The sequence below is a fragment of the Leptonotus elevatus genome, chromosome 14, assembly GCF_054856555.1.
Source record: "Leptonotus elevatus isolate MCC_2025b chromosome 14, RoL_Lele_1.0, whole genome shotgun sequence".
Classification (NCBI taxonomy): Eukaryota; Metazoa; Chordata; class Actinopteri; order Syngnathiformes; family Syngnathidae; genus Leptonotus; species Leptonotus elevatus.
In genome coordinates, this window is record NC_141252.1 from 4048915 (window position 1) to 4072515 (window position 23601).

General features: G+C 41.3%; 1 protein-coding gene across 4 annotated transcripts; it reads left to right on the plus strand.

Annotated features, from left to right (window-relative positions):
• The first annotated feature begins 5 nt into the window (after positions 1 to 5).
• rab11fip5a (RAB11 family interacting protein 5a (class I)) lies at positions 6 to 19297 on the plus strand. Of its 4 annotated transcripts, none has more exons than XM_086094167.1 (6): positions 6 to 638; positions 6825 to 7345; positions 8436 to 8880; positions 9573 to 12572; positions 14831 to 14942; positions 15249 to 19297. In XM_086094167.1, the coding sequence occupies exons 1-6, from the start codon at positions 304 to 306 to the stop codon at positions 15504 to 15506; spliced, it is 4671 nt and encodes a 1556-aa protein (XP_085950293.1). In that variant the 5' UTR covers positions 6 to 303; the 3' UTR covers positions 15507 to 19297. The 4 variants fall into 4 exon arrangements, with proteins under 4 accessions (XP_085950293.1, XP_085950294.1, XP_085950296.1 ...); XM_086094168.1 differs by having other exon boundaries at positions 8 to 638; positions 9738 to 12572; XM_086094169.1 differs by lacking the exon at positions 6 to 638 and adding an exon at positions 3544 to 3939.
• The last annotated feature ends 4304 nt before the right edge of the window (positions 19298 to 23601 follow it).

Here is a 23601-nt window from a genome sequence, read left to right on the forward strand (position 1 = left end):
GTGCTACTGCAGGACCCGGAAGTAGAGTATCGGATGGAGGAGGAGGATGATGATGTTGAGGGCGGATGGAGAAGGCGTGACGTCGCTGCCCGCAGAGAGGCCGACTCATCGGCCGGCCGGGCGGCAGAGAAGCAGCAGACGCCGCGGTAGAAGAAGAAGAATAGCCAGCCGCTGGACCGCGCGAGCTGCAGCCTGCACGGCGGATGTGAAGACGAGTCGTTGGTGGTGGTGGAGGTGGGGGATCACGCCTGCCACCTCCACCAGGCTCCACACACTGGGACGAGTGGAGGGGGCGAGGGGGACATGGAGCAGCCATGGGTGCCCACACACGTCCAGGTGACGGTGCTCCGAGGCAGGAGTCTGCGGGGCAAGGGCAAGCACGGCACCAGCGACGTGTACGTCGTCATCCAGCTGGCCAAGGAGAAGTACTCGACGTGCGTGGCGGAGAAGACCACCGAGCCCGAGTGGCGCGAGGAGTGCTGCTTCGAGCTGCAGCCCGGCGTCCTGGAGATGGATACCGGCCCGGAGCTCGTCCTCACCGTCATGCACCGCGCGGTTATCGGGCTCGATGTGTTCCTGGGCCAGGCTGTCATCCAGCTGCGGAAGCTCTTCCACGAGAGCCGCAGCGTGAAAAATCAGTACGTACGATCGCTGTTTTCTCCCACGTTCCGTGAACGCATCACGGCTCTCCTCATCCACGTTTGGGGATGTAAACACTTTGCTGCTGCATCGACACACCCTCACATCACCGCACCCCCCCCCCTCTCCCCACACACACCCGCACACACAGAGTTCTGTACTTACTAGATAGAACCCATAGAACACATACTGGTTTGTTTTTGTTGATGTTGTGCTGCTGTTTCCCCAGAGGGATTCTGCAGTGTTCCCTGTCCCAATTCCAGGGATTATCTAACAGTTGGGTGGTCCCTTTTGACTAAAAGCTTTTTTAATTTTACACTAAATTAAAAAAAATAAGAAGCTTGAGGCCTTTGCAGAGGTTTGCCATATGTACAGTTTGTTGTTTTTGTTTATATGTCCCGTCATGGAGCTCAACTATATTGTTTTAATCATTTCGAAAAGATAATTTGAACACGACATGAAAATATGCAAGTTGACACAAGTCACAATATAGCAGGGTTGTCCAAAGTAAGCATCAGGGGCCATTTTGTGGGCTGCAAACTTGTTAGCCGTAATAGTCCCCAAAACAAAATGGCCGACTTCCTGATTAATTTGCGTCATAGGTTCTTGAGACTTTTTCATGTGGTGGTGACGGACCTGCCCGCCAAATTTTACTGGTGGAATTTCCCCCCCAATATTCTGTTCTTTGGCCTACTATGGCACCCCCAAAAGCGAAAGCAAAAGTTATATCTTGGTTTGTATCAAATTTGAATTTATTATTGCTCTTATAGTTTGAAACATTTTGAACCCTAAACTCACCTTACAGAGCATAATGTCCACAGCCTGTTTAGTTCATAGTGTTTAGGTACGAAAACAAAATGACAGACTTCTGCTCAATTTCGACCATGAGTTGTTGTTGTTGTTTTTTGTGTGCCCTCACTGCCCTATAGTAACAAACCAACAGATCAAATTTCATGCCGTTTATTTAGTACAAGAAAACAAAATTGATGACTCCCTATTGAACTTCGTGTATGTCTTCTTGGGACTTTTTCATGCATCCTGTCGTCGTGACAGAGCTGCCCACCAACATTTGCGTCGATCTGTGAAACTGATGGTTTATTATTGCTTACAGTTTGATACATTTGGAAACCCAAGTGAAATGCCACGTCCTGTGGGTCATTGTGTAGCCTATTTACGTTGAAGGTATAACAAAAAAGAAAATGGCAAACTTTCCGTTCAATTTTGGGCATGGGTTCTTGAGACATTTTGTGCATCCTGCCATGATGTGTTTTGGGGCCTGGTAAGGCTCCCCAAATGGCAAGCAAACGGGTGAGTTTACACTTCATTTGTTGTTGCTCTTTGCCATTTGAGACAATTTTAAACCCGAAGCCACATTTTTTTTAAAAAGCTGTAATGTTTTGACACTTAAAATGGCAGACTTGCTGGTCACTCCACGATGTTGTGTGAATCCATGTTTATATTCCAGTAGACTTTATCAGTTTATCATGTTCTGGAAGTATCTACTGTGGGACATGGAGGGGCTTGTGACTTCCTGTTTTTGGGAGATGGGGAAGCAGATGCGCCGTTACGCTCTGTAGCTCCTGGAACATTTATTAAAAAAAACAACACCAACAACAACTAAAGGCTTGCAGAAGACTTCACCAGCATGGCGGGCTAACTTGTGTGCTTGTGCGTGGGCAAAATGGTGCAGTAAACCTTTTTTTATGTGCTGCACTGTCTGTTTTTAGGCCTCACGTTCACTAGTGCATTTGTACAAGAAAGCTGCGTTTCTGCTATCTGTGCACTCGGAATGTTGATGCTAAGCAATTTGCTTCTCTCACTGCTGTTTTGCAGAAGCAGAAGCTAAGCAACTGTCTGCTAACTTAAGATAAATGTCACATGCTATGTGTGTGTGTGTAAATGTATTTCAAACTATTTAATTCACCGTTCAACTCGCTTTTTCCAACTTAGGATTTAGCTTTTCGGCCTATTTTGATAGTGGCCCATGGTCAGTGATGAGATGGCTAAAAAATTGTATATCAAGGCTAGTTTGTCTTGGTAGCTACATGCTAAACATTAGCGTTGACTTAGTTAGAAGCTAATGGATGTTGGTGTTCATGCGATGCGTGTTAAGTCCTGCTGTTTAATTGGGCTTTCCGGCCATTTTGTAAGTGTTCCACAGTGAGCAGGTAACGCTAATCGTACATTGAGGTGAAACCTAGTAACCTTAGATACAGTATACTCGGGACCAACAATCGTCTTTATTTTTAAGCAATTTAATCTAAAATGTTCACTGCTAATGTTAGCATCTTTTGCATGGTGACATTGTTAACTTGTTTGCACACAGCAGCACTTGTCTGTGTCATTCTGAATGCTTCTTGGAAGAAGAAGGAAGTAGGCCATAAAGAGAAAAGTACCGAGTCGGGTGCTGCATTAGGAATGTGAACTCCACTTGGCTGTTGGGAGTTACCATGCTTCTATTGTTGGACGGGAAACTTGAGTCCACGCCTTGTACAGTACTGCTCTAGGCTGAAGAACTCCTCAAACACATCAAAAAAATATTACACGATTGTTGCTTTTTTATGTCTCTGTTGAGGCTCACTGATTTTTACGGTCTACACCCTTGGGTGTACTGTACCAGAAAAATGTTAGCGTAGGGTAAAGTTAGGCAAATCTTAGGGAGTGGTTCTGAAACTTTTTGCACCAATTAGCACCTCAATAAATAATTTGCTTTATGAACCACGTTAAAATGTAGTAATGAAGTAGGCCTTTAGTAGGTTAAACAAAAACGAGGATTTATTCTTTAAATGCATATTTAATATTATTGTAAGCCACTAACGTTATGCACGTTTGAACATTTAATGCAGTGATTATGTCGTGTACCACAAGTGCTACTAGTACCTCACTTTGAGAATTATTGGGTTTGAGGTACGTGTTGGAATTGAGGTGTAGGTTAGGGTTTGGGCATTAGGGGATTGTAGTTAGGGTTATACATGTAAAAATATTAATTGGGCCTAGGTGTGTTGAGAGTATGTTAATGATAATTTGAGGGTTAGAGTTTAAGGTTAAAATAGGATTGGGTTAGTGTTAAGGTTAAAAAAATAAATTCTTGCAGTTGTTCGACAAGGTGTTGGTTGTTGTTGTGCGGCTATCAAAAACGTCAGCATTCAGCATTCCAATTTGTGTGTGAGACTCCACCTCAGAGCAGATCATTGTTTTCTCTGGCAGTCTTCACTGTGTTTGTATTCGATGCGTCTGTGCCAGTGAGTGCACAGTGCTGAAATGGAGGTCAACGTTAGGACAGCGTAACGACCCGGACTGGTACGTTTTACTACTTCTCTGGCTATTTCAGAAGTTATTCCTTTCAAGGTGCCACAAATGTGAATTCTTTTGAAAGAAGAGATAGTATGTAATAGAGAATGTTGTTGTATGTTGTTATGTCATCACTTATGTCATCATTGCGAACAAGACATGCTAACAGTATGGTTGAGATTTGTTGTATTCAAATTTAAATGGTAGCACGTTAACTTATTTAAAACTAAAAACCACTTGCAAACTGACAAGTCTGATTCTAGTTAGGTGTGTACTAAAAGTGCAATATCAAGCACTGTTCTGTGTGCTAACCAGTTTGTCAACTATTGTAAAGGGTTTGGTGTTTGATAGCATGAAAAACATTAGCTTTTCCCTAGCGCCTAAACTACACTAAGCTTATGTTTGTCTGCAAATCAAAGCAATTTTAGCATCGTAAACACTCGTCATTAGCTCATGCTACTCACCATTAATAATTGCAAAGCCACAATGTAGCATGCTAACTTGCTAACATGCAGATAATTAACTAGATATACTTAATTAATTGTTTTATGGGGAATTGGGCCTCTGGGTGGAGGAGTGGCATCTACCTTTCGTGCAGGTGGCGTGGGTTCGCTTCCCCACCTGGGAGACCATCTTTGTTTGTGTGAGTGAGTATAAATAAATAAATGTTTGATGGGGAATTATGGGATATACGCGCTGACACTATATGCGAGGCATTAGCCCCTAATTGTGTACGCAAACTCAATAAGGTTAACCGGTTTAGTTAAATAGGCTAACAATGTGGCATCAGCACACCCTATTTTATAAGAAGTTAAACAGTTACATGCTTACTCTTTAAGCTAATTGTTACGTGCTAAGTGTTTGCTAGATAGTTAAGATCAGTCAACACTAAGGTGTGTACATACTAAATATTAGCTAATAGATTTTGTTAGCTAGCTTGCTATCTGAACTTGCTAACAGCTAATTATTTCTTGTTTTTTTGCAGCCTTTTTTCCCCGTCAAAACCGTAAACATCATTAACAAGTTAACAAAGTGTATTTCATCCGCTTTGTTATCGATTTTTAATTGAGCATTACAACATTAGCAGGAAAAGCTAACTTGTCTTACATCAAGAGGTAAACTTATGTATATAGATGTGTTTTATTGACAAAATGACATCTAGAGGAACTTCTAAACCACATGAAACCTGCTCGTTGCTTGTTTCTTTTGAAGACGAAAATAATCTGATGTGTTTTTTCTCAAAGAAAAAGGCAGATTTCACTGTGGCTTATGTGAATTGTCATGCTTATTTTTGACTTGTTTATGTTTTTGTCTTAAATGTTGACATGTTTCAAAAACGGTGATTGTTTTTTGAAAACGGAGTTTTCGTAACATGAATTTTCTTATGGAGATGAAAATGGTATTAATTAATTATGTTTATTTACATTTTTATGTTTATTTTTGCCTTTGTTTCATGTTTGACTTGATGTGATCCTACAGATCACTGACCGTCCGTGCTAGTCTTTTTTTTTATAGAGATGTAAATGGCATAAATTGAGGACATGTTGTGACATGAGTGGTGGTTTGTGTTCTTCTGTGGTTGAGGTGAGATGTGGTGCGAGAGAGAAAAACAAACAAACAAAAAAAGCACCAGCTCTCAGTTTCGTTTCTTGCTTTTTGTCTTCATAAAAGCACGGTCTTTTGTTCACACCTACCTTTCTGTTTCCACTAATTTGACATCTCACGCTCTTCTGTGTACTGCAATATTTCTTGTTCTTCCACACCAAACTCATCCAAGCACACACTAATCATGCCATTGTGTGTGTTGTATTTATTTCTATTGTGCAACTTGGCAGACATCGTGCATAACAAATTTGTGTACACGTTCCACATAATACACAGGTTTATACTGCAAGTGATGGTTGCCTAACTTCGTTGTTATTTCGTACAGGGAGTGAAGTGAGTTATTATGGTATGTCTGGCCAGACACACACGCACTTGGGCTCTGTTTGGCTGGATTAGCCCCGTTCAAACTAACAATACTTTCATTCACTTCAACCAATGACCCACTTTAAAGTTATGCTTCAAAAATGAGCACAGTGGAAGAGAAGCTATGGACAATTGTGTTTTACAGTGCATGACTTGCAAGTTTTTCAATTTACGAGCTATCGCCTAGTTTTTTTTATTTTTACTTTTCGTTAAAAAAAAAACTTTTTTCAGAGCTGAGCTTAGAACTACAGCTAATTTTTTAATCAGATTAATCCCATTTTACAATTCTGATTAATCGCCTGATAAATATAATTTTTATCAACATTTCCTCCCCGCCAAATTTGAAGAGCACCGGTTATGTGTTATTTTTTTTACATTTAATGTTATGAGGACATCTTCAACATTTTTTGATCCACTGCACACGCTCATCCTCCTCTTTTTCTAATCAGTTAATTACTTGCATAATTTTACATGAAAGAAAAATTACCCCGATTTTTTGACATGAACAAATATTCTAAATGTGATACGCAAACATTCATTAAATGCTTTACTTTAAAGCATGTAATTATGTTTATTGCTCAAACACAACCTGTGCTACCTTAAACGTAGCCATCCGCTGTGACGCTAAAGGCTAATCTATGGTCAAAATTAATAGTGCGATTAATCTGCGTTAATTCATGATCAATGCGATTTTTTGGGGATTAATTAATCAATTAACACTTTAACTTTGGCAGCACTACTTTTTTTTGCTACTTACTATGCCTCAGAGGCGCTACTGCTTGAGTAAAGTGACGTAAAAAGAAGAACAAAGTGTGCCACACTCAGCCAACCTGAGCCTGAAAACGTTTTTAAGCAAATCATGGAGGATAGTTTCTGAAAAAAACTGAATTTGCAAATGTTGACGTTGCTGTAATGTGTGTATGCAGTTGGTACCGACTCAACTCCAAGACAGGCAAGAAGGAGAAGGAGCGCGGTGACATTCAAGTCAGCGTCCAGTTCACGCGCAACAACCTGACGGCTAGCATGTACGACCTGGTCATGAAGGACAAAGGGGTCCCTTCCACTTTCAGCAAGTTGAAGGAGCGCATGAGGGGAAAGAGGCGATCCAGTGAAGACGACTCGACCTTGGCACCACCAGGTACCACCGTACCCGGGGACACTGGCCCGCTGTGCCGCGTGCGCCAACGTCTGCCCAGCGACGGAGGCGGCGAGGAGGACTACGAGGACGACGAGGGCGGCGAGGTGAGGCGCAGCAAGATGAGGACCTTCTTCCTGCGAGGCAAGCTGAGGAAGTCGTCGGACACACGGTCTAGCACGTCGCTGGGATCCGAGAGCAGCGAGTCGTCGCGGGGGGGCAGTCTCAGCCCCACGGCCGGCATCAGCGTGGTGGTCTCCGACCTCTCCAACTCGCCCAGCAACAGCAGCAACCTGACCGCCGACAGCCCAGGTGACATACATACATACATTAGACATCAATTTATTGGCCAAATCAAGGTATGGGCTATTGCTGCATTCAAGGAAACTAGGAAGTTTGAATTTTCCCACTTGGATCTCATGCTGCTTTTAAGAAGAAGAACAAATGCAGCATCAATCCCATTTAAGGTATTTCAAACTAAAAGTTGTCTCGAATGCAAACCAAATGGGATATTTCTAACCTCTGTTTTCCCATACTCTAACCACATTTGGGTCAAATGATGCATTCAATAAACCTCTGAAAAGAAGGATAACACATTGTTTACACACCTTTGACATAAACATATCAGCCAAAAAGTATGGATAAAAGCTGCATTTGAGACAATTGGAAAGTATGAAATATCCCATTTTGATTCAACAAAACTTGTAATACGAATTCAGCATTACCTAAATGAGATATTTAAAAATTTCCAGTTTTACTGACTGACAAATACCCAAGTTGGATATTTTAAACTTTGCAGTCCTCTTGACAATAATGAGAGATCCAAGTGAAGTTTTCTTGAATGCAGAATTATCCCCAAGTGAGGTATTGCAAACTTACTGTCTCAAATGCAGCATTACAACCAAGTGAGATATACCAAAACTCTTGGGTTTATTAAATGCAGCTTTAGACCAAGCTGGATTTCAAACCTGGGAATTTTGGGAAATTTGAAATAAGAATGGAGCTAATGCTGCATTCAAGAAAACTCAGTTTCCACATATCACTCCTGAGTCTTGGTGCATCTGCATCTGAGATTAAAAAAAAGTCCACTGTAAAAGCCTTTGTGCCGTCTAGTGGCAGCTTTGTGCTAAATAATGACAGTATATTCAACTGAGGGGAGGTGCTTCATTCAGTCAGGCCATAACCTTGTCTAATAAATACAAATAAGCTCTGCCACCATTTTGTGGCATCTATAGGCAATTGCAAACATTTGTAAGCGAATGTCAATCATTCATGGATTTTTGAAATTTGCGGGCTTTAATGATCCCACTTAGGTCTGATGAAGCGTTTGAAAGAACAGGGAAGTTTTGAATTCCACTAACTTTTTCATCGTGACTATGATTGTCTCTTGTCATCTCTACAGAGCACACAGCAGACACATCACCAAAGTTGTCCCCGCTGCGCTGTGACTTCAGTGATGACTTCAATGAAATCACCATAGTCGTGCCTCAGCTCCCCGTGGGCGTCAACGAAACGCACAAGCCGCAGCCCCGGGATCAGGCCACGGCGGCCCCGGAAGCTTTTTTGGGCCTGGGGCACCTGCAGAAGACTTTGCCTCTCTCCGTATCATTGCAGAACCTTCACCCGCGGTCCTCCGCCGACCCCCTGCATGGCACCGTGGGCGACGGACGGCGCTGGTCTTTTGACAAAGCCGGCGAGGAGGAAAGCGCGGCCATCGCAGCGGCTATGGAGAAAAACTGCCCTGTACTGGGCAGAGAAGACCAATGCGAGGAGGCTGAAGAACACTCTGGCACTGACGGCAAACATAAAGGATGGTTTGGGTCCAAGGAGTCGCACAGTAAACCCAGGTGAGTTTGCCAATCTGTACCAGTGGTGAGCTGTACTTTTTGTACCTGGGCCTTCTATGGGTACTCACTCACCCGGCTTAATCCAACTCCGAATACCATCACTATCGTGTCCCAATTATAGAAACCCTCGATATTACAAAATAACAACACATTGTGCCACATACATCCTCTAGAGCAGTTCACAATCAATTTTTATTGAATAAGACAGACAGATTGAAAATAAAAAATATATATTTATACATTACACTCACGAGAGATGGTAGTAACTCAGTGTATTGTGTTTTTGTGTGTTTTTATAGTCAAAGTGCACTGTAACAAATTTTGCTTTGATCAACCAGAAGACAGAAAAATGCTGATGTCAGTGCTGTGAGGAAAAATTTGAAATCTGATCTGATCTGAAACAGTCCCATTGCCAGTATATTTGAAATTTCATGGTCCGGCACTACTGATTCTGCAGACCTTGGACAGATTAGATTGACATGGCAGCACAAAGACAAACAAGAGCCAAGAGAAGCCAAAAAAATGGCTACAAAATAATTTAGACATTAGAAATTAGGCCCTGACGGTTCTTCATTGGTATTTACAAAAGATCAGATTGAATGTAAGAGCAAAACCTTTGGCGAGATCCTCAGTTTAGTTCAGTGTGAACCACCTGCACTAATCCAGAGGACTCTGTTCGCTTCCTTCCACAGCCCGGTGGCACCTCCTAAACTAGACCCCACCACTGAGCCACCCCTTGACCCGCTGCACCACTCTAACCCCTTCTGTCCCTCACCACCCATTTCACCCAGCAACCCTTTCCTCCTGCGCAACACTTTCTACGATGCCTCACCACCCCCTCTACCCTTTCTTTCCAGTTCCCGGCCTCCCATAGAGCAACTCTTTCCAAAGGCGAGTCATCCAGTCAACCAGACTTGGGACAGTCAAACCAATGACCACATAGTTGGCTTGGCGAGAGCTTCACCTACAATGTCCATGGGCAAGACGATACCTTTAAGCAAGAAGTCTTCAAACCCTTTTACAACTGCCGAGGAACAGGAACCTAATACAGAATGGGACGATTGCTTTGAGGAGTTTGCCGCTTGCAGGCTGCAAGCGCCGAAAGACAAAACATCTGACACTTTAGCCAGCGCCCGTGAGAGGGAACTTGGTAGTGAGGAAAGGAATGACTTCCTGAATACCAAAGGTGTCACATTGAGCAATTACATGGCGAACCCGCACTCTCTGGACCCGATCCCAGAAGACGTGAGCTTTGAGTACTGCAACAAATTATTTCGCCCTTCCACTGTCTCAGAATCACAGCCTCCCTCTGAATGGCATCAATCCAACAACACAAATCCCTCTGGTTCATCGGGTATCGGTAGTTCAGTTGAAGATGATCTCCTCTCCTGTTTCTCTTCATATTCGGCATCAGACAAGTTCTCAGCGTGTTCCTCGGACGAAATAGAGCCACAGACTTTTCAGAGTGTTGTTCCAGACTTGGAGATCTCGTCTAAAACAACTATCAGTCCGCAGGGTAGAAGTTCTGCAGATGAGCTTTTGACTGAGGCAGCCGTGATTCAGAGTGAAGATTCGGAATGGTCGGATTCGGAGGGGTCGATAGTCTTCACACCACCACCGACCATGCCTACCGCTATGATGACAGGTTTAGAAGCTGCAGACATGCAGACACCAGAAAACGTGGATCTACAGCCAGACTCCAACATGTCAATGCAGTCTGACTACAAGAATGAAGGGGTGCCTCAACAAACCGTGATTCAGAGTGAAGATTCGGAATGGTGGGATTCTGACGGGTCATTGGTTTTCACACCCCCGCCGACCATATCTACCGCAATGACGACAGGTTTAGAAGCTGCAGATATTCAGACACCAGAGAACTTGGACGTACAGTCGTTGTCCAACACCTCCCAGAGCGCCATGAGCTTTCTCGAAAACCTTGATGGCAACTTGCTGTTCCACCAAAACCAATATGACCTATCAGAGACACCCAACTTAGAGAAATGTACGTCCTTTGGGGAACCGGGACAGATACCAGAATTCGCCAGTGTTACAATTAGCCAAAAGGGATCTACCGAAGAACCAAGCAACCACAATGTCTGTTTGTCTTTGGTGAAGGCAGACGGACCGGATACTTTTGAGCCAGGTTTCACAGCAGGTAACGACGGGAGTTCTGAGGTTCTCCCTGTGACTCATACAGGCTCATATCAGAAGCCCGCTGGAGGTGATCAGTCCACTGATCTTGGTGATGTGTTTTTGAAAAACCCTTCACCACAACTAGCCAAAATATCCCAGAGGACCAGGAGCTTTCTCCAAAGCCTCGGCAGAAACTTGCAGTACCACCAAAACGATGACAGTGTATTTGAGTCCACTGAGAGGGTTGATTCCGAGAAATCTATCTTCTGTGGAGAGGTAGGAGAAATTCCAGAATCCACCACTATTTCAGTGAGCCCTGGAGTTTTTACCATTGGACCAAATAACGAGACTGACTCGTCTCTGGTGACAGAGAACAGATCAGATACTTGTGAGCCAGGTTTCACAGATCCTTGTGACTTAGGCTTCACAGCAAGAAATGATGGGAGTTCTGAAGTCCTCCCTGTGACTCCTACAGACTCATATTCTAATGCCCTTGAGGGCGATCAGTTCACCGTTCTCGGTGATGTGTTTGTGAACAAACCTTTGCCAGAAATTCCTGAAATATTCCAGAACACTATGAGCTGTCTCCAAAGCCTCGACATATCCACACCCCCTGAGTGGGTTGTCTCCAAGAACTCTACCGACTGCGGAGAGCTAGGAGAGATTCCGAATACCGCCAGTGCTTCAGTGATTCCAGAGGTTTCACTTGATGACTCAAAAAAACAAGCCGACTGGTTGTCTCTGGTGACAGAGAGCAGACCAAATCCTCATGAGCCAGGTTTCACAGATACTTGTGAGTCAAGTTTCACAGCAGGTGCCGATGGGAGTTCCCAAGTTCTCCCTGCAATCTCAACCGACTCATATCCAGAACCTATCGGAGCCGATCAGTTTACTGCTTTCGATGACATGTTTGTGGTAAAACCTCCACCACGACTTCCCAAAATATTCCAGAGAACAAGGAGCGTTCCCTCATGCCTCTTATCTCGAAACCATCAGGGCGTATCCAAGACGCGAGGCTCAGCAAACTCCACTTACTATGGGGAGGTTGGAGAGGCTCCGGAAGCTGCCTTTGCTTCAGTGAGCCGTAGGGCTTCAACTAGCGGACCAAACATTAACACACACATCACCGACTGGTTGTCTTTGGTGATGAAAGACAAACTAGATACAGGTTTTACTGGAGGTGACAACAAGAGTTCTCAATTTCTCGACGCAACCTCAACGGACTCGAATCCCGATGAGGTCCTTGATGACATGATGGTGAAACAGCCGGCACCACAACACTTCGCATTGCACCGCACCCAGTCTGAGAGCACGCTCCCGTTTGACTTGGACAAGACCCTTCCACTGTCCTGGAACGAGTACTGCGCCTTCAAGCCATTATCCACCCCCCCTGCCTCCCCCTCCCTTTCAATAGTCTCCGCCCCTACGCTAACTCGTCAAAGTAGTTGCTTCCCCTCTTTCCTTTCCTCCCTTTCCGATGCCTCGCTGCCGCCTGCCACACTGAACCCTCAGGAGGCACAAGAATGCTGGCAGCAGCACGCCGCCCGTCAGGAACTCAGGTGAGGCTGCTCGTTCAGGTGGGGGAACCACCTTTTCCCGCTATCCTTGCAGTTTTCCAGACCTTTCTGGCCCTTTCAGCTGCTTCCACCTGCTTCTTCCTTTGTGCCGTCGACTCCGATGGGGATCCTCTTGCTGTTGGTGGTGTGACCTTCTTGTTTTTTTTTATCTCTCAGTTAACACACACACTCACTAATCCTGCTGGGACTTCCTCTGTGGGTGTCTTGTGTGTGTGTCATGTCTCTGTGGTAATGGGAGGGGAAACACTGCCTCGGGCCAATTATCAGTTATTATTTTGCCCTCCGATTCCTAACACAACCCCTCTACCCACCTGCACCCCTTCCCGTTGTGCCTTACACACACACACATGCACGCACACATGTATACACACCAACCCCCTTCTTACAGGAACTGTTCTCACCTCCAGCCTCCCTCCAAATAAAGGTGTTGTTGTGTCACTGATAGCGTTTCCTTTTCAACCTGGGGTAATAACACACTTCTTAACACATTTCTACTTGTTTTGCATAAAGGCATGCAATTAAAACGACTTTGGCCTCATTTAAATTTTAATTCTCACCGATTTAAAGAAGCGCACCTGCCCTAACCTTCTTCTCCTGGTGAATGTTTTTAGATTGTCGAAGGTAGAACTGTCTGGTGTCATCCGGGAGGAATCGTAACATGTAAAAAGACAAAAACAACAACAACAACAACAAAACAATTAGCAAAATACACAACCAGAACAATATGAAATGTAGGTCCAAAAGCATATTGCTAGTCACGGCTCTTACTTATTGTTTCATGCGGAACATTCTGAGTTCCTCCCTGGACCTCTGTATCGTACCTGCACCGAAAAATTTTAATATGAATACGAATTTGACAACTTCGGCACAAAAAACCAAGGCAGACTTGATCAACTAATGTTGTTGTTTTTGCCTTTTTGTTCCCAAGATAACGAGCTTGATAACTAAGATAATTGATTTGAAAAGTGTACAGGTAAGAAGAGTCAGGTCAGAAAGTTAAATGTCATTTTTGTAGATAAAAAATTTGGGGGGGGGAGGCGGATCACACAAGAATTTAACATTTTTATTTAATTTTTAATTTCATTTAACAGTATTTTTGCTTCTTTCTTTTTTTATTCTGACATTTTCAGATTAAAATTGTGTTTTGCAAAAATGTTGATTCTATATTATTACAGAGATTCTTAAAATCTATAGAAAGCTCAGAAAACCCTTTAATTTGTACATTTAAAAAATGTATATTTAAAAATTTTAAAGTAGCACTAAGGAACTTTTCAAACTTAATAAAATATTTTCATAAATCTTCTAATGAAACATTGACTTAAAACTCGTTGAATGGTACCTTTGCCATGGCCTGAGGGGGTCTGTGTCATTTTTACTGGCACTAAGCAACTTTGAGGAGGATGGTAGGAACGTTGCCACACAAAAAACTACAAATGTGCTGACTGCTTTATGGCATACACCAAAAGCTACCCCGGATGAAAGAACAGTCAAGGATCAAAACTGGCCCGGATTTCACTTGCTGGAATGAGCTACAAAACAATGCAATGTGCTTGTTCTCATAGAAAATGTGGTCTTTCTTTAGACGTAACAATACCGCTTTTGTCCATATGGCGTGGCCATAATCCACGTAAACTGAAAGTTCCTTAGTGTTGCTTTAACAAAATGTTCACTCTTTTTTTTTTTTACAAATTGTTTCTACAAAAAGTTTAACAAAATCTCTTCAATGTATCTCCAAAAGTACAAAACGTTCACCATTTTAACATTTTCATAAAACTTTTTTTTAAATCACCCCAAAAAAATCACAAAAAAACCTCTGCATATGTTATCTACAAAATGCAGCATGTTCTTAAACATTTCTACACATTTTTTCACAAAAATTCTACACAATTATCTAAAAATATATATTTAAAATGTTCCCACAAATCCTATAGTAAAATGTTAAAAAATTCTTTACAATCAGAAAATTCCAAAATCTGATACTGATAGATAAAAAATATATAAAAATATCACAATTATTCAATGCAATTTCTGCAAAATATTTATTCAATTACTGTTCCTGTGTTATCAAAAAAAAAAAGAGGTTGTGAAAATTAGGCTTATCGCCAACTACTGGCACCATAATCTGTGGCTTTTATAGGGCGGTGAACTCCCGCAACCACCCCTGGATGGCACGCAGACCGGGCCCTTATAAACCCTCTGAACCTGCTGTAACACAACCTCTTGTTTGCATTCCCTTGCAGCCCCCACCCTGTGCGGCCCCTGGGCAGCGGCACGCTGTCTGAAGGCCGCTCGGTCCTGGAGAAAATCAAGTCCAGCATCCACCCTGGCAGGAGCAGCCAGACCAGCGAGAAGGTTCAATTTAATTCCTCTGACTTTTTTTTATTTATTTTATTTTTTTTACATGATGTGCATTTGGAAATCACCCCCACAAAACAAACAAACAAAAACTGTATATGATGAAAAACCTTGGATTATTAATGATAGCAGGATTGAACGTCGCTGGAGTGAACGAGAATGTGTTTGCTGCACTTTTGCCAATCAATCAATCGATCAATGATGTCATAGCAGATTATGACATTCCAGCCGATCACTGGTTTTGCTTAAAAGTGAACTCAACGTATTTGCAAGTGAATCCATTTGTCGGCCTTCTGTGTCCAGATCCTGACGGAGGGCGCCGGCTCGTACTACCACCTGACCCACAGCGAGCTGATCGGTCTCCTGGTGCGGCGCGAGGCCGAGATGGAGCGGCAGAAGGCGGAGTTTCAGCAGCAGCGCGCCCTGCTGGCCAAGCGGGAGGTGGAGCTGCGCAAACTGAAGCCGCAGGTCCGGGACCTGGAGGACTACATTGACACGCTTCTGGTGCGCATCATGGAGCAGAAGCCCACCCTCCTGCAGGTGCGATCCAGGCTCAAATGACGGCGCGCTCCCCCCGGGGAGGCTTGGATACCCCAACAGCTTTTTAGTCTTTTCACTGCTACGCTGTCCCTTTTTGATACGAGCGTTGTGCAGGGGTTCTCAAACTTTTTGGGTCCGGGGAGCCCTCTCATAACTCAAACGGCAATTTAACAGAAACAACACGTGTACCCCAAAATGCCACACGAACAAGGGGTGTAACAAAAAACGATTCAAATTGGAAAATCTGTTTTTGATTTAACCGAATCAAATCTAATTGTTACATACAGAAAATGATTGGGGCCAGTGAAGTGGTAAAAAAAAAAAAGGTTGGCAGGATTCTGACTTTATTCTCAGAATTCTGACTTTAAAGTGAGAATTCTGAGAATAATGTCAGAATTCTGACTTTTTTCACTTTATTTAATGTCAGAATTCTGACATTCTGACTCCCCCCACCCCCGACACACACAATTCATAGCTCTACATCTCAAAGTCTGAATTCTAACTTTAAAGTGAGAATTCTAAGAAAAAAAGTCATAATTCTCACATTAAAGTGAAAATTCTGAGATTAAAGTGAGAATTCTGCCAACCTCCTTTTTTTTCACTTCACTGGCCCTAATCTTCTTCCGTAGTTACACTGACTTGAATCGTCAATTTACATGTCATACGGAATCGATTGGTAATCCCATTGAATCAAATGAAATTATTCAATTTAGAAATACACCGTTCTTGAGTCAAGATTGGAGAGATGTTATCTATTCATGAGGTAAAAGAATGTGGAACATTATGATAACAAATTATGAGAGATGTATTTTGTCGTAAGAAGAAGTCGTCATATTTTTCCAAGATGTTGAATATTGTGAAATTGCAGTCAACAGTCATATTTTCACATTTTAATTCCACAACTACAACTTTATTATCATATTACGACTTCGATTCTGGAAATGACACCTCACTTCTTGAAAATATTTTGCATTTTATTCTCAAATAATAGGACTAATAGTGTAAAGATCATCTTTTTATTTGGGGAAAAAAATTACTATTTAAGCGATGTTGCATTTATGCGATGATACGTCACAATTATATCAGATCTTCAAATTAAAATTAATTGTCTCTTTTTGGTGCCTGGTATGCCCTTTCATAAATGATTGGACATATTTTTTCCCCAGGCCCCACCAGTTTGGGAACCGCTGCGTTTGAAATTCGGACATGTTACGAATATGCTAGCTAGCTAGTCCTCAGGTTGTTTTCAGCTCACCCGGCAGGTTTGATTGGTTTTAGGATGGTGGGCCTATGTGAGCACCCAGGTTGTTGGATGCTGACGTGGAGGAAAAAAGAAAGAAAGAAAAAACACCCTTTTCGCTTCACCTTGCCTGTTTTTCACACAAATGAGAGCAAATGCAGAATGTCCACCCTTTTTTGTCACTTTCATCCTGAAATGCTGGACATTTTTTACAGCGGTGTGTGGAAGACTGAAGGCACAACTGAAGGCAATAAAAGTTGACGGTTTGAACTCCACTTAGTTTGAATTGCAGGGAAAAAAATGGAGGGGCACTGACCACTTAAATGGGCTAAATACTGGAGAAAGTACTTTTTTTTTTCAAATTTGATTTGCAATCACTGTTATTTGTGGTTTGTTTTAAAAAGGAAAGTTCCCTGAGCCTACATATCAGGGTCAGTCATGAATTTTTTCTCTCATAAATATACAACTTTATTCTCATAAAATAAAATAAAAAGAATTCTTCTAAAATACATCTTTTTTTAAATCTCACTTGAATTAAAAAAAAAAACTCAAAAAGTTTGTTCTTGTACGATTATGACTTGAGTCTTGGATTTTTTTTTTTTTTTTTCTTGAGCAGACGCACTAGCTAACGTAGATCGATTGTTGTTGCTGGTCGTTTGCTCAGCCACTTGTTGCTAGGCAGAATTCACGGGGTTGAGTCAAAAGTGCCCTATAGGACAATGTAAGGTAATTAGCACGGCCACTCAGCTGTTTAATGAAGGAAATGACTCCAAAAATAGCATTTGTTAGCTTCATTTATACATCTCAATTTCACTGTTGAAAAGCTGTGTGCAACAGAAAAGTCTGTATGCATGTTTGGATTTGTGAAGATTTCTTTTTTCCACAAATTCTCGGCGATTCAAGAGCTTGCCGTTGTAATCACTTGGTTAGCTTATGCTGTGCTATGCTATGCTAGCTCACAATGTTCGAAAAGTGTTCTTAGCCAAATACTTCTTTCTGTCTCATTTTAAGCTTTTTCCTTATTTGTGTATCCTTCATTGTTTTTTGTTGTTTTCTTTTAGTGCACGTGAGACACAATGCTCATTGGCTAATGATAGCGTCACTAGCTGTTGCCACGCCCATTGCTGCTTCAAAGCGTCTATCACACATTTAAACATACAGCTTATACCCAAATGCCAAATGCGCCTTAGTTTTGGTTTTCTTTCAATTATTATTATTATTATTATTATTATTATTTTAATCAAGCACTTCCACTAATGCAATGTCGTTTAGCCCGGGTTCTCAGACTTTTTTGGGGGGTGAGGCATTTTTCTCAGTACCCCCGCATAATCCTAATTTCAATCAGACATAACTGAATGCCACAGGAATGAAGAAGAAAAAATTGGGACCCCACCCCTCAGTTTGAGAACCACAGGTTTAGATCACCGCACAACAATAACGGTTAACGTAGCAACGTATTCCACGGAGCGTTTTCGCACTCCAATCGTCACAATGTGAGTCCTGCCAGCGGTAGCCGACGACATACGCCGCATCGCACTTGCGCTTTGACGTCGCAGTCGCCATGAGTAGACGTGCAGTACACGTGACTCTGCACTTATCAACAAATACTTGCAGTGCATCCGGAAGGTTTTGGCAGCGTTTTTTTCCCAGTTTGTTATGCTACAGCTAAAGAGGTGCAACAATCAAGTGATTATTTGACAACTAATCAATTATCAAGGTAATCGACAATTATTCTGATAATTGACTAATTGTTTAGAATTTTCCTCTCAACGTTATAGTTAATTTTCTCGTCCTCCCAGAAAATACATTATCTTTGTTTTTAATCAAAGTACGGCATCTGCTTTAACTTTGGACAATAATCATCATAATTTTTGTCTATTTTCTGACATGTTATGGACCAGACTTAGAACTGAATCATAATCAATTCATTTTCTGCACTCTCAACTTCAAATAATGCTTTGTTTTTGAATAAAGAAGGATAATTTTTAAAAAGATTCAACAATTAATGGGAACAAAAATATTGACAGGATAATTGTTTACTAAAATAATTGTTAGCTGCAGCTCCAGTTACAGCCTGGTTCCAAAAATTTAATTGAATCAAATGTTGGGAACCCTTGCACTGTGTGGGGAAAATATCAATAATTTCATCGATTAATCACGATAATGACTTTATTTTCATCCCATTTTACAAAAACGTATTAGTTGCTGAACCCCTAATATAGTAAAAGATTGTGTGATAATCTGTAGTTCAGCACTGAAAGGGTAGTGTCAATTCACAACTATTCTCCAGATTCAACTTTCATGTCAGGTAACATTTATTGACTCCATTTTGGAATAACAAAATGTGGAAAAAGCTGTGACGAGCTTTGAATACTTTCCGGCTGCACTGTATACCTGTCTTCCTTTTTGAAAACGTCTTATTTAGCCGAATGTATTTTGTCGTTTGACGGTGCAGGCCTCTCTCTAGGCCAGCGTGTCAGAAAAGAAAGTTTACAAGCCGTGATGATGCAATTTTGTTTTACACAATTTTGTATATTTAATAAAGAATAGTTAGTGTTTCTTCCTCACTGTATGTTTGTCTCGAAATCATTCACCGTGCTGTGTCTTAAGCGATTTAAAAAAAATACATTACAGTATGCTCAGTTCTCAAAAGTAATATATTTAATACAACAAAAATCACTCTAGGGCTATAATCTTTCTTGATTGCTCTTTAAAAGTCCTCATTTTAGAATCAGAATAATTTTTATTAGTCAAGTACTTGTTTATAAAAGACAAGGAATTTGTACGTTTCCCTTGGAAATGTAGTCAATCTCCTTGGTCAAACCGACTGACCCAGAAGAAAAGCCGTATTGAAAAACTACAGTATCCAAGATGCACCTAACCACTAGAAAGGCAACGTAAACGAAAAATATGAAGCAAAAATGTTGTTTTGTTCGTCATTAAAACATTAGGGGTTTTGAAATATAGAAAAGTTTGACACAATATTGAACTAGTTATCACTGAAAATCGCCAAATATGCACGGTTGTAGGTAAAACTCTCTGGACAAACCGACTGAGAAGTCTGAAGAACTACCCACAATGCAAGGTAAGCGTGTGTGTTGTTACGTGACAAAAGAAGTTAAAATTGTTGCCAAACGGAGATTTTGTTTGTCATCAAAACATAAATAGACATAAAACGTGAAAATAGCCGCCATGATCTTGAGCTACTTGGGAAATGTAGTCAGAAGAACCCCCAGACAAACGGAGTTCAATGAAAAGTTTGGTTGAAGAACTACATTGCCCACAATGCACCTCGGGTGGTTTAAAGACAAGGGTGCCTGTTGACTTAAAAAAAAGAAGCTAAAAGTATTCCTGAACTCCGATTTTGTTCGTAATTTAAAAATAATAGTTGATTAAAACACAAGAATATCTTGACACAATGTGAAAGTATCCGAACGTCCACTTCTGACAAGACCCATTTCGAGCAGGTAATGTTTATTTATTAGCTGTTTGACAACAAACATTTTGATAGCAATAGATTTTGAATTTAATTAAGGAATACTATCATATAAGGTTGCGTTTTTGTTGTAGTGAGTTTTTATATCGTGTAAGAGTGTGTAAAATTACTTACTTTGAGCCTTATCAGCCTCAAATATTCACTTAACACGGGCATAGGTTTTGAGGACAAAGAAATGAAAATAACCCCCCTTTTCCCCCCATGCATAAGCAACAAATAATGTTGTTACCGAAAATAACTTTTCAGAGCAAAGCAGGCCATCCTACTTGAGAGAATAATTCACAGTGTTGAGTAGACATCTATAGTTAAGTTACCAATGAACCTCAAAGAAGTGTGATAAACAGTATTACTTACCCAAAGACATTTTCCTCCCATCTCATCCATCTCGGAAAAATAATAATAATTACAATCTTAAGATTTTTATTAAGTTGAGAATTAAAGCAAAGACGGAACACACTTATGTTTATAATTGACTTTGCTTGGAATTATTCCAACCATATGCATAGTTTTATTCGGTAAACAAGATGAGAACGTTATTAGAAGTATTAATTGGATTTTTCCTGCTAATCAGGGCCTTTTTTAAACTGAAAGAGATGACCTAGCATTTTTCCCCCCGAACACATCCATATGTCGACATAGTCACAGAGCAGATTTTCATCCAAATTAGCAGTTGCTGCAATTAAACTCAAGTTAGGAACGGGTGGCGGCAGCTCGGCGCTCCGAAATGATTCCTTATGCTGCGTTATTTATAATAATAATCGTGATTTGAGGGACGTTGCTGGCAGCGTCATTACAGAATTTAATTGCAAATGGTGTGAGCTGATTTGGGTTCCTGACAGAGGGTGACAGGAAACAGTTTGTCAGAGGCATTAATGAGTAGGCGCCACCTGGTGTGTGGAAACATCTGGCTGCCGCTAATATGACGATGATATGATATGTTGACTGACAGACAAAAACTCAAATTATGACGTTTAGTTAAGATGTATTGCACAGTTAAGTTAATACCTCATGTCCAGCAACACACCCTGACGAAATGAACTCTACAACCTGCTTTTATGTCTGAGTAAAGATGAAAATATTTTTGAAACTTACTTCTCTTTTTTCATTGGGAAAAAGTATATTTCTATCTGTTTCCTTTTTGCAGCAATTAGCATTAGAATATAGCTAAGTTTAATCATTATTTACAAATCTGTTTAAAACTGTGGGAAAAAGGCCTTTTTGCAACATGGCCCTGATTGATCTCTTATACTCTGCTACCACCTGCTGGTCATTTTTTGTAATAAGTATCATTGCTTCAAGCAGCCTCTTCAGGTCAGAGGCTGCATCAAAGCCTTCTGTATGCTCTAGCATAAAAAAACAAAAAATGCATAAGGGCCATGGCAATATTTAAAATAGAACGTTTTTATACGTTTCTGGGAGCAAATGAGCTAAAGAGTAAATATGATCTGATTTCCATTACCTTTGTTTTTTTCTTCAAAAGAAGAAATTTTCAAACGTCTCCTTTTATTTTGCCAAACATTGATCAACGTTTTTGCCTGTTTTCTGACCAAACCGACGAATTAATTATAATCAGTTCATGCACTTCCTGCGCTGTCCATTTGAAATGATGTCATGTTTTTGAACCAAGTTGTAAAGTTGGATCTCATTCACCGAGTCACTGAATAAATAATCAACATCATGGAATATTAGCATAATGGTTGGTTGCATCCCTATTCTGGCGTTGGCTCCTCTTCCTGGTTGTGTGGTGGTCATTTCACGGCTCTGAGGAACGATGCTACCGGGTGGTGGGGGGTCTCTCTGCTGACATTAATAGCGACATGATGAGGTGTGGACACACACAAAAAGCCCGTGCACCCCGCCGGGCGGGGTCTCGCCTGGACTTGTTCCTAATGACGAGTGCGGAAAAGGGCCGGCCGGGGACCACGGCGCTCTCCCAACCTGATGTCAAGCTAATTAGTGCAAATTGGACGGCGGGCGCTCATATTTTTGCCGTGACGGCGCCGTCGAGTGGCGCTCATCACCTTTTAAGAAACTCATTTGTCACCTCGCCAGAACGGCCAGCGGGCCAAGCTCGCACATGCTTCACTCGCCGCACCCACCGCCGACGTGTGTTGAGCTTCTTCGGCTGTCAAAAAATCTTTGCATGTAAACACAAATTCGTTATATAGTCAAGAATTGTGACGTTAAAGTGTAAGTCAACCATAAACATTTCTTATTGTGACCTCACTAGTCTAAACACGACATTCTGATGAATATTACATTTGCGGAATATGAGTTATGAAGCAAAATCCAGCCGTTTTTATCCATCTCTGAGGGCGGCCATTTGTCGACGAGGGATGTAACGATAGCGGCAATATCGTGATAATATCGTCGTCGTCATGTCGCGATATTAAAAGCAGCACATCCATTACAAATGTGGGGGTATATTCCATTTGTACAGTTCTAGCACCCTCTGGTGGTCAGTGTATTAGTGCAATTTAATTTTAATTATGAATGTTTAGGCCACTTTATAAAATATTTTTCAACAATGCCATCAAAAAACAAACAAACATACTTCTCCGTCACTGCTGTTATTATGTACACAAACACAATATCGTGCTTTTAATTAATTAAGTTATTTATTTATTTACATGATCATGAGTTTTTACACATTATTGTGAGCTTTTTTTTGTATCGCCAACCTCCCCACAATATCGTGATCATATCGTGATTTTTGGCTATCGTTACAACCCTACTGACGGCGGAAGATGACATCACAGTTGCTCAGGGCTCAGGCAACGACTGATCACAGCTCACCTGTTTTCTGAAGCTGAAGCTGAGCTGTGATTGGTTGTTACCTAAGACCTGAGCAACTCAGATGTCCTTTTCAGTTGACAGCAAGTGGCAAAATGGCCGCTCCCTGAGATGGCTAAAAATGGCTGGATTTTCATAATTTATATTCCACAAAAGTAATATTAATCAGAATGTCACGTTTAGACAAGTGAGGTCATATTGTTGTCAATAAATGTTTAAGGTTGACTTCCTCTTTTAAGCACAGTTAGGGTTTCAAATGAAGATTCAGGGTTAGGGTTTGGGGTTTTAAATCAGTGGTCAGGGTTCTGAAGTTGAGTCTCAAGTCAGGGTTATGGTTTTCAACATTGGGTTGCTTTTCAAAAAAGTAGTTAGGGTTTCAAATGAAGGTTTGAAGTCCGAGCTAGGATTTCAAAGTAGTGTTTGAATCCAGGCCACGGTTATTTTAGTGAAAACAAAAAAACTCAAACTCAAATAAAAAACAATTTTGAAATAAAATAAAAACGAAAATGCTTTTTAAAAAAAGGAAAATGTAATTAAACTACATTTTATGTTTACAAAACTAAAACTAACTATAATTATAGTGAAAA

Excerpts from the sequence above, each read along its gene's own strand:
- rab11fip5a (XM_086094167.1), top strand. The coding sequence starts at position 304 with ATGGAGCAGCCATGGGTGCCCACACACGTCCAGGTGACGGTGCTCCGA. Across the intron at positions 12,573-14,830 it reads GCCGCCCGTCAGGAACTCAG|CCCCCACCCTGTGCGGCCCC; the intron begins GTGAGGCTGCTC and ends ATTCCCTTGCAG. Across the intron at positions 14,943-15,248 it reads GCAGCCAGACCAGCGAGAAG|ATCCTGACGGAGGGCGCCGG; the intron begins GTTCAATTTAAT and ends TTCTGTGTCCAG.